At 39.0% G+C, this 11,910-nt stretch overlaps 1 protein-coding gene across 1 annotated transcript in view; it reads right to left on the bottom strand.

Moving 5' to 3' along the window:
* Positions 1-1,152, bottom strand: part of CEP350 (centrosomal protein 350kDa) — a 65,529-nt gene extending 64,377 nt beyond the window's left edge. The window contains 1 exon segment of the mRNA XM_009710169.1: positions 1,080-1,152. Within this exon segment, the coding sequence (XP_009708471.1) occupies positions 1,080-1,152 (73 nt within the window).
* Between the last annotated feature and the right edge of the window lie 10,758 nt (positions 1,153-11,910).

The following is an 11,910-nucleotide window of genomic DNA, read 5'->3' as shown; positions in this document are numbered from 1 at the left end:
AGCAGGATGCATTAGTATTTTCCTCTAATAATATTTACTTCCTCAGTTCCCCTCTTCTTTTGGTTTCTAATGGTTTTCTTCTAATCTAAGGGCTTACACAACACAACATTCAAAACATTAATGTGCACCAGAACCGCGAAGAGTAGCAGTATTAGACAGCTTAAAAAAAATAAATCTTTTCCTTATAGTAAAAAAGCTGCCAATTTCATTTCAGGTAAGAGGCAACAACACAAAGGAAGAGGGTTAAGGAAGTAGCATAGAAACAACTTTGCTGTGACTTCAAGAGATGGCACTTCATGTCTACAGAACATCTCAGTTTCACAAGCTATGTAATTTTAAAAGAAACTGAACAGATCGCAGGAAACAACCAGCAATAATGTCTTCTTACAGATAAAATAATAATCTGTCTCTACTTTCAAAATAACTTCTGGCGTCCAGTTTTGTCGTAGTGGAGATCATAAGACTGATCTTGAACCACAGGCTTAACATGCGACTCAGCAGCTCTACAGACGAGAGCTTTCTTCCTCTCAGAGATGTACTGTAATTTTATTTTTTTTTTTACCCCTTCCTTTCCTAAATTACAGAGTAATCATGACACTAAAAAGCTAACAGGATTTCTCCAGTTCAGGGAGACAAAAGCGCTGCAAGTCATCTTAGTGGTGATGTACTGCTGCTATTCTAGTATCTGTAGCTCTTCACTGATTTGGAACTGAGCAAGAGTCAGGAGCAACTGTCTCTCAGGCTGCTCTTCACTTCTCTCAACAGGCTACAGTTCCCAGTTTCTGTTCCTGCACTGTTCCTCCTCTACAGCACTCAAAAGAAAAAAAAAAAAATTAAAAAAATCTGTGTACCATCTTGGCAACGATAGCATAGGCTGGCAATTCCTAATGCAGATCAGCAAATACTCTGCAGATTACAGCATGAAACTGCTATGTCTTCAAAAGGAAGCTGTACAACACAGGGGCTTGGCTTCCAAATTGAGGTAGAAGAATGCTTTCTATAAAAACTCCCCAAAGTTTCAAACAACTCATGATAAAACATCTTCCAAAACAAGGCAATAAAACAGAGAAAATCCATACCTCTTGTAGAATCTTTGTTTTGGTTATGCCTCGGATTTTGTAGAGGCACCTCGTTTGACTTGTTGCTCCACATCATGTCAATTTATCTACAAAAAAATAGTCAAATAAGAATCAAAGAGGTCTAAAGTAAGAACAAATGCATCTTACGCTAAACAGAACATAATGTTGATCACTATGATGAAAGTTCACCTCACATGATGATTTCAAACTCACATCATGAACAAGATCAAAAAATCAGCACCAAATCACAAACGTGTTTACAGCTTGCAGTTTTTCAGAAACCATGTAATTCTGTGGATAAAGAGGGGTTTGCTTTTGTTCTTATTTGTTACAAAGAAGACTGAACTTGATAAAAGGAAACCCAGAGGTCATACAATTTAGATCACAGTAACAAGTATTCCAGCAAGTCTGAAGATGACCACACTGAAATAGTGCACCCGAAGGGGTAACAGAGGCAGCACTACATGGCTTGAACTTATAAATATTTGGTGAAAATACACAATTCCATCAACGACAGATGAATGCATCGCCTATCTGTGTCAAAGGAAAAGGCAGAACAGAAATGCGGAGCAGGACACTACAGCCATGAAAAAAAGAGAGGACTGGAGCTGCTGTTGTTTTCCAGTGAACTTCAAAGGCAAGACTCACAGTGAATCTAAAAAAGTGTGAACTCTGAGTAACAAACCAGGCAGCCACTCTCACCAAAGGAGTTTTTTAATAAGGGAGGGAAAAAAAAAAAAAAAAAAAAGTACTCAATCAGGAAATAGAATTTTTTTTTTAAAGGCAGGTATTTTATACAAACAGTTATTTCTCATTACTTTCATTGCAAAAGATGGGCTCTCATAGGTAAAGTGGTAACAGACTTTACGTAAGTGCTATATAAGAAAAAAAAAGTAAGTTTAAGAGATCTAAGAGGAGCTCATATAGCCAACAGGAACTCTGATTAGTCAGTACGGCTGCTACCCTCTCACCAAAGACCTCCTATCTGGTGGCACATATTTACTGAGCTGTCTTCACAACGGATTGAGGACATTTCTGTTATGAAAAGAAAAAATTAGGTGACCACAGAATTCATACAGGAAGTTCTGGACCTCTCAGAGTCATAAAGGCACATTTTCCTCTTTCTTATGCACTTACAGATATAATTTTTCTTCTTCTCTTAATTTCTAAAAATTTCTTTTGCTTGCACTTCCCTATAGTGTGCCACATAGAAGGCCATTCAAATAAAAAGGTCATTCTTCTGATAAAAGGTGACCAAACATCCCACAAAATTAACACTGTGTACTACTTACTGGAACAGATCATTGCCTATATATTTTGTAACAAAGATTTTTATCATATATGATTTTAAGGATACTCACAGTGACCAACAGTGAAATTTGGTCCTCACATTCAGTCATATAGCTTGTATTTATGGCAGTAAGTTATCCCACAGAACTGTTCTTATGGCCCAAGAAAGACTATCAATAATAAGAACGCAGATCTTCAAAAAACCTTTAGTTCCAACTTTCTTTAAAGAATGCAAATAAATGTTCAAAAGAGTGTGGACAAGGTATGTGAGCTTATATATGTAGGTACAGAAAAACACACACACGCACACATTAGTGAAGTCCACAATAATGCAGAAAGTCTAGAAAGAAGCAGGGGATGTTCTGCTTTTTAAGTACCTAGTTATTGGCAGTGAGCCAAGTGAATCTAGAAAATTCTGCTTCTAGGACAGGTGCTGCAGAGCTCATTCATGCAGAACCACAGCTTTGTGCCTCACATCATTCATGCTGGACATCATAACACTGCCCCGCCCTGGAAATCACCTAATTGATGTTCTCCATCACTGGAGCAAAGAGCTGCCATGCTAGAAATGTAGAAAACAAATAGTAATAAAAATGGGGCAATTTTCCATAAAGAACTGATTTTGAGAGCCACTGAAAATGTCGTATCATACAATTATCAGTTTCTTGCCCAAGCACAAACATAACAAAACCTACTCAATATGTAAATTTAGCATAAGAGAACTTCGGGACAAGCAACCATTTCTTAAGGGACTAAGTATCCCTCTTCATATAATTGCTTGGGATTTATTCTTATCATTAGAATTACTAGTATAGATAGGAGAACTTAGTCAGGGACTAGAATTGTTCTTGTTATTATACACACACAAATCTATACAGTTTATTTTACGATGCTCTGTGAATGCAGTATTGTAATACATTCTATGTCTTCCTTAACTCTCTACGAAAAGTATCAGATTAATTTAAAAAGTCTGAAATTGCTTGTTATACATTTCATCCTGACGCTCAAGTAAAAGCTGTCAGTCCTTTACCAGAGCTGAACAGAACACAAGTCAGACAAACAGTGAACACGCTTTTGAGAACACCTTAGGTCTACTAATAACTCACAGATGTGTGCTGATGATCACAAACGGTCAATAATTCTGTCTCCGTGCCTTGGTTCAAAAGTATGATGCCCCTCTACAAAAGGCCTCTCAAACCTCTCCTCCTTTCCAGACAAGCTGGGAAGCAATCACAAAGCATCCTGCTGTATTTCTGCTAACAAACACCTGCAGCGCCAGCTCCACGGGTACGAAATGACTCTTGCTGGCTTCAGGGCAGCCAGCTGAGGTCCACCGAGCAGTTTTGCCCACCTCAGGTTGCTGCTGTTTGGGGAAAAAAAAAGCCACCTAAGAACTGAGCATTCTGGAGCTGTCTACAGTTTCAGGAAGGCAACACTGGAGTAGTTTTCAGTCATGATGTAATCTTCCTAACTATAAGGGTTTGGGTTTTAGATGTCCCTCATCCCCTCCTTTGGAAGGGTGGGAGAAATTTATTGGCTTTTCAAAACCTACCTATAAATGATGTTGATTCCCACCAACCTTTGAATTCCTACAGATTACTAAAATAACTTCTTTCTATTGCTATAGCTCACATGAAGCAGCAGCACCCTACAAAAACCAAGTACTTGTATAATTCAGTAGCCTGCCTCTGCAAGAAGTTAAACGAGACAGAAAAGACACTTTAATGCTATCAAGAGTACAGCTAGGGGGTGGGGGAGAAAAAAGAAAGAAATCAAGACACGGTTGCCATGTCTATTTATAGGACTTGCATGCAGGACAGTGGACCATTTAAACACTAAAATACACTGAAATTAATATTTACCAGAGAATAATACCAAACTAAAAAATTAGGCAAAGGAACTTCAAATTATTTTTAAAATACATTTTACATCAATACAAAAAGTTGTCTCAATGTCCCAAGAACAACTTTAAGAATTTTTTTCCTAAACTAAATGATCCATCGCTATTTAATATAGAGCTTAAAAGAAGAGATTTCAACAGATGAAATGCCAAAGAACTTCTGCGGAGACAGCAGTAATGGCAAAAGGTTATCTGCAGGTCAGATAAGGCTATGAGGATCTTAAAAGTTTGTTTGAAAGCTGGAAGACTGCAGAGTCGGCACAATTGATCTCCTGGCTATTCGATTGCCCTCTGGTAGACACAGACATCCTACGTAGGTTCATTCAAGGCTGGTTTGCCAAGCCTCATCTTGGGTGACTGGTTAAGATACAAACACCACTGTGTTCCGACATTTCAATCCCATGTCAAGCACCCATCTCATTCTTTACTTACTTGTCCAAGACAAAAAAAAAAGTACACAAGAGAAGGCACAGCAGAGCTGCTGCACATTAGGACCTAAGAGGAAAGTAGCATGGAAAGGATATACTCCAAACTCCTGGAAGAAACAGGTGGGGGGACGGACACAGGACATGACAACCACTCTCTTTTACAAACACTGGTCCTACAGGAAGACACTGAAGAGAACTGACAGATCAGAAAGTGCATGAGAAGACACCAAGAAGGAGGAAATGGAAACAAAGAGAAAACCACTGCCAAATAAAAAAGTAAGATGAGCAACCACCACGACGTTTACTACCAAACATATCAAGGATGGCACCGAAAGGTGCAACAGATAACAAAATAACAAGTCAATATAGTTAAGAGGACAGCATTTTAAAAGGAATGGGAGATATGAAAGTAGAATATCCTTAGCAAAGGTACACAAAAATGTGAAGAGACCAAAAACAAGGTTGGGAAGAAGAATGAAAAGTGGTGAGAGAAGCGGATATAAAAAGGAAGAGAATGGAGAAAGACAGGAAGGAGAGAGAAATTGAATGAAGTTTTGAAGAATCAGCATAGAGAAAGGCAAAAAGAAAGAAAAGAAACTGGTATATTGGTCCAATTCTAAAGTTTTTCCAAGAATCCTCAGTATGATTTTTTTCTTAGTAGCACAGTCTCAGTAAGAAAAGGAAAGAGGAAACTTGGAAGTCATGGCACTGGAAACGGGAAAGGAAACGGGAGAGGAAACTGAATCATACAGATTCAGAGAAGGCAGAGAATGTGAGCAAGAGATCACCCACTTATTTTCACTAACATTTAGTGGTTATGCAAAAAAACCCCAGTATGCACAGGGAACAAACAGTATTCCTCAAGACTTTGTTTCTTATAGAAACACAAGGGATACCAAATGAAAGAGATACCACAAAAGATGCAGCTTTGCTAAGCGTAGGGAAAAAAACAAATTATTAGTATTGACTTCTATGGGATCTTCTTAAATATTTAATCCCCAAAGTGGCAGGTTTTACTACAAACTGGGTATACAGTGCATGAGGCCAGCACTTCACACAGTTTAAGCTACAATAAACCAGCAGTGCCAATAAAAAGCCATCTTTTCCTTTCTTTACGCCTTAGTCTCTCTTGCCTTATTCAGGCAGAAAGTCAATAGGATTATGTGGTAAAGCAAAGTGGACTGGGAATCTGGTATGGTCTCAAAGTAGTTTTTTTTGTTCTTTTTGCTTTATTAGTTTTAGCTATGTTGTACCATAAGCTACAACCTCTGTGCAAGCTGTCGCATATCATAACGTACAGTTGTTCCCCAAGAGCAAATGCTTGAGGCTGCTACTGCCTTTAGTTCAAGGAGAGTGAGTGGGACTGGGGAAAACGAGAACCATTCCCATCACCACCACCTTACCAGTGGAGATACCACAGGAGTCTACACAGCCTGCTCCAGCGTGTCCCAACTGCACCCACACCTCCCACAGTGCAGGCAACTTGTCCAGGGGGGAAACTGGCACAGAGACAAATAAAAGGTTTTAGGGATGTTTTTTCCTGTTTACAAAAATATTTTAAGTTTCCATGTACAAATAATTGAAAGTTGATTTCTGAATCCTAAAGACCCTCTGGAGCTCCTGCCCGTGCAGCTCCGGTTTGGCCTTACTGGCCATAAGAGACACACACAGGTGGGCAGACACAATCAGACCTAGTCAAGCAAACTATTTTTCTGAGCCAGCCCACTGAAAGTGACGGAATTTCTATTTAAAGATGCCAGAAACACTTTCCATGTCTCCTCAAATACTACAGAATACAATTTATGATGATATGCTTGAGTCTGGAATACAAATACCTCTACCTGCCCATTTTTCTGGACTTTTACTATCTTGCATTATCCCATTTAAATTACTGCTAAAAATACCCATGATACATTGTTCTAAGCCTTTTTTTTTGGTTACGTTTACAGGCTTTTAAAATGTTTTTTGACACAAGAGCAATGTACTTTTATTTTCTGGCCTCAACGTATTTTGAGAAAACTCTGTCTCTCAAAGCAGTTAGATGCAGATGATTTACTGACCTTCCTCAGGACTGAGGACAAGCTCTAGTGCAAAGGTATTCGTCAAAAAAGCACCACATCTGCAGAATCTATAGCCGACTCTGCAGAATCAAATGGGTCCTCCTTCCCACCTTCTTTCAATGGTCATTTATATACTAAGCCTACAAACGAAATGTATTTCAGGGCCAAAGGTTCTGAAAGGAAGTTAATATTCATAATCCAAGTACAACTCCAACTGCACAATGCTTCACAGGCACAAACTTCATCTTAACACTTCACCTTATTATCTCCAGTCTGTAATCGCTGCTTTGCTCCTCCAAAATTATTTCTGCCACAAAGCTGGGGATTTTTCTTCTCATCATTTTGAAGTGGTGCTGAGCTAAAAAGTCAATGGGTTCAAACTATTCAGAGTGCCTTTATTAGGTAGCTTTGCTGGTATTTAATCTGACTGCTAATACTATTTGACTTAGAAATATATTACCAGTCCAGATTGCACTGCGCCCTGAGAGCAAGGCTGTATGCAATGACAACAGACACAACTATGTAAAGCTGATGCAAGAAAAAGCTGGAAGTAACAAACACCAACAATGCCCAAGGAGCTTGTGAATGTTAGCTGCTCTGAATGAGTAAAATTTTAGGTAATATTCAGTATTTTGTCTTGTAATGCAAACAGTAAATATACCAGAAGAACTCACATTCCAGTCATTATGACTTTGGAAAACAATAATTAAAACCAAAAAAAGCTTCAAAAGTAAAAGAAATATACCCATAAAATTTGATCTGTCTTAAGCTAAAAAAAACATAAAAAAGCTTTTAGGGATATGAGGGTGGTAGGAAAAAAAAAGAGCAATCAAGATACACTACGCGCTTGCAGATAGAAAAGCAAGTAGTAAAGCAAGATAGTAAAGAATTTCAAAGCATATGTCACTACCTCTAACTGTTAACCAGGAAGATAAATGACATCAACAGTCATACATCTATCAAATATCAGAAAATACAGTAGAAAAATACAAATATGTTTCACGAGCTTTAAGATTAAATCCCTGGCATCAGTCAGCTACTAAATTTGCATCCAAACTATAGTGAAGATTTTTCTATAAATGAAACATTACTGAATCTGATTCTCTCCAACTGTACACCGAGGATGGACATTTACAACGCCTTTCTGCTATGAGAAGACATGGCAACTTGCAAAAGTGTCTCTGTTTCATCAGAAGTGATGTAAAAGTGATAAAAAAAACAACTGCCACAAAAAATGGATTAGTGATTCTCTCCAACTGTACACCGAGGATGGACGTTTACACCGCCCTTCTGCTACGAGAAGACGTTTCATCAGAAGTGATGTAAAAGTGATGAAAAAAAAACAAACTGCCACAAAAAATGGATTAGCATTTTTACTGCAAGTAAAATGCATTGAATGTCTTACTCTGCTGCATCACATGCTAGGAGGTAACACTGAGGAAATCTACTGAAATGAATGTTGTGACAGCTAACATAACTTGATTCATTGTTCGAGGAGAAATCAGAGTACAAAGGCACAGAGAATGCATCCATTTATTAAGGAGATGCACACGAGGGTTTGCCTATCCATTCAGAAGTTCTGTATTTGCTTTGACTTCAAAGATCTTTGCATTTATGACACAAAAGAAAATAAGCAACATACCCTAGTTTCAAGAACAAATAATACACTCTTGCATTTGTTTCCTTGGCCTTTAAAACAAAAGGTCACTCGTTCCATCTCCAGTTACCAGAAACTGCACATCAGAAGACTTCAACTCTTGCAGCCCATGATAAACCCATTCAGCAGAATACGCTCACATTCTTCAACAAGCCCTGTCTCATCTCACAAGGAACACTGCACTGTGAGGGAGTCTTCTTAGAACTTACAGGTAAATCCCTCAGCCAAGCACAAGAACCAGACCTGCCAATCTTGAAAGTCTAAGACAACAGCTTTCAACTGCTCAACAATACCAAGGACATACCAGCAGAGCAGCAAACTTCATCTGCAGCTGTGTCAACTGCAGACTGATCGCCACTTTCTTTCAAAGCAGAACAAAGTGCATGAAAATTTAAGGGAAAATGTTCCAAATGTCACTTTCTCAAGTTTGACATCTTTGCTCTGAAAGCGCATTCAGATGTAGTGTCTGAAAAAATTGTCTCAATAATAGCATGAGACATAAAAAACCCAACCAAATCCCCATGACGAGCAGAACCGTGACCACTAGCACTATCTCTGACCTGGCATTACGAAGACTAGTACCAGGACTCTGCTGAGAACACTTTTTCTTGAACTAGCTAAAAATAGCAATAAAGTGCTTTTTCATATTTAAATAATTCCATCCCATTAAATGCGTCAAGTGCCTAAACCTTAAATTTATACTTTTCTGTTTCAGTATAACAATTCCACCTGATGTATTTGCTATTAGCAAGCATAATACATCATGTTAATATGACTGGAAAATATGGGAGAAAAATGTAATTTTTTTTTTAACTTTTACACTTTTTTGCCATGGATCAGATTTAGTGTGAAATTCTGTCATCAGTGAGGAGTGTTCTTACAGAGCTAAAACACAGCCAGAATTTCTGTTAGCATTCACTAAGTTTCAATTGACCTAGTATAATTGATTAGTTACTTTATTTGCTCTATTCTTTCTCCAGTATATTGACAAAGGTTTCAGACTTATGCATACAAGTAATTTTATTCTCAATCGAGTAGTCCATTAAAGTCTATTATATCATTAGCACAATGATACACATGTATCTTCCAAGCACTTACATCTATGGATTAATTTTACACTCAGACATTCTGATCGAGCCACACGCCTAATATATTAACTGTACTGGGAAAGTTTTCTCTCTGCATTCAACTACCAAAATCCTTCTGTTATCATTATTATACCACTATACCTGTTCTCATATTAATACAGCTTATATGGGTTTGAATAGCATGAATTATATTAGTTTAAGTACATCAGTAGCACAGTTCAAACTGCTGTACTGATAACAAAAGTCACACTCCTGATGTAAATTTCTAAGGTAGAGTTGAGCAGATTTAGCGACTCGACAGTGATGAAGGAATGCATATACTCCTCCCTACCTGCCCTAGTAATCTTGCCACTCCTCTGTGATAGATGCAGTGCTCATCTGACTGCATCACAAGCCAGTTCGACTCACTAAACCAGCAAAAAATTACTCACTTTTTCTATTTTTGTTGGGTTAGTTTTCTATCAGTTTAGCAAACTGAATCAGGTTGCTGCACAGTCAATGCCAGAACCGGTCAAGGCGGAGGAAGAGAAGCAGCAGCAGAACATCTTGCTCGCTTACCTTACGTTGTGCAGCTTCACCTAACTGCCATAGATACAGCGATACAAAATAAACCCAGTGCTATGTGCACTAACCCTCCTGATTTCAAATGCATGCCTAACTTTAAAGATGTTAATAGGACTACAGCCTCATCTGGGCACACTAAAGTCAACGAGGCTAATCACATCAATGACTTTATCCACAGGTGTGTTTGATACAACATAACATTCTTAGCAGAAACCAGCAGTACGTCTGGCAGAGCGGTGCAAGGAGATGTAGAAAGTTCATGATGTCTGAGTCAACAAAACCTTTAGAGTAGATATAGCAGTTCCAAGATTAGATTCTTATTCATTTAAGTGATGCTTTTACTATGGTGGCACAAATTGCTGATAAAGTTATTTCAAGACATGAAAGTCCCCGTCCACATGGGACTGTTGTATCTGTAAAGTCTTCCCAGTGTTACAGTGGCAAACTTAAGCTATGCACCAAAGCTTAGTAAAACAAATCTGTGCAAACAAAATGTTTCAGAGTTTTAAAGTCACATTCTTTCAGACACCACCACACCTAGCCTAGGAAGTTTACCAGAAGACCACAGAACGGTTTGGTTGGAAGGGACCTTAAAGACCATCTCGTTCCAACCCCCTGCCATGGGCAGGGACACCTCCCACCAGACCAGATTGCTCAAAGCCCTATCCAGCCTGACCCTGAACACCTCCAGGGATGGGGCATCCACAGCTTCTCTGGGCAACCTCTGCCACTGCCTCACCACCCTCAATGTGAAAAATTTCTTGTTTATATCTCATCTAAATCTTCCCTCTTCCAGTTCAAAGCCATTGCCCCTTGTCCTATCACTCCAGGCCTTTGTAAGAAGGCCCTCCCCAACTTTCTTGTAGCCCCCTTTTAGGTACTGGAAGACCGCTCTAAGGTCCCTATAAGATCTCTAATATCTACACTAACCAGCAATATAATTTCCACAGTACCCCAGCCCCTTGTAGAAATGTGTCATTACTACATAAATTAAATTGCCCTATTTAATGGGTGCAGTATACCTTTGTTTAAGGTAGCGTCACTCACAGAAACTGAAGCTTTCAACAGTTTACAGTGTTTGCGTGGCCACACCCTCAGTTGCATTTAATTATCTAAAGCATTACCTAATGAACCTGTTGTAGCAACAAGAACTATACGAAAGAGCGAGCAGTTCATGTAACTTAGCCTGTCCATGCAGACAGTCCGACAGAACATTTTGAGCTCACGTGTGAAACAAGCGCCCAACTGTCTACAGCTCCACAGCATTTGTCCCACAAGTACTAAGCTTTTGGTCGCTGTAGACTCAAGTGAGTTTTCAAGCCTGTATACTCTGTAGCCTCGTGAAGTCATTTAAGATGACAAAAACACAGAACTGACCAGTCAAGTTATAAATTTTCAATTGCAAGACACTGCAACGCTCATCTACACAATGAAGCTATTTGACAGATAAACCTCTATGTGCACGAACATACACAATGTGCCAGGAGATGCCTGGTTGCTGAGATACAGCTTATATGCAAAGACAGAAAGAGATAAACTATTCCAGAAAAACAACATCAACAGTAGGCATTATATCACAGAAAACTGCATCCCCAGAAAAAAAGCCACAGTCATAGCAGCATAAAAACCTTTATGCCAACAACAGTCAAAATGAATGGCACCAATGAAGTCAGAAAACACTTGGTGCAGATGTTACCCAGAGATGTAAGAAGCACTTTCAGCAGGCAGACACCGAGCAATCCCAGCCCTCTTCCCCCAGCCCAGCAAGCCCCAGTCCAAGGGCAGAAGGCCACAGCACAGCCACAAGCCGAGCACACATTTAAACTTTAAAAGCCATCACAAGC

The sequence above is a fragment of the Cariama cristata genome, unplaced genomic scaffold (assembly GCF_000690535.1).
Source record: "Cariama cristata isolate BGI_N322 unplaced genomic scaffold, ASM69053v1 scaffold2731, whole genome shotgun sequence".
In the NCBI taxonomy this organism is placed as follows: domain Eukaryota; kingdom Metazoa; phylum Chordata; class Aves; order Cariamiformes; family Cariamidae; genus Cariama; species Cariama cristata.
The sequence above is the reverse complement of the archived record's forward strand: the minus strand, read 5'-3'. Positions and strand labels throughout refer to the sequence as shown.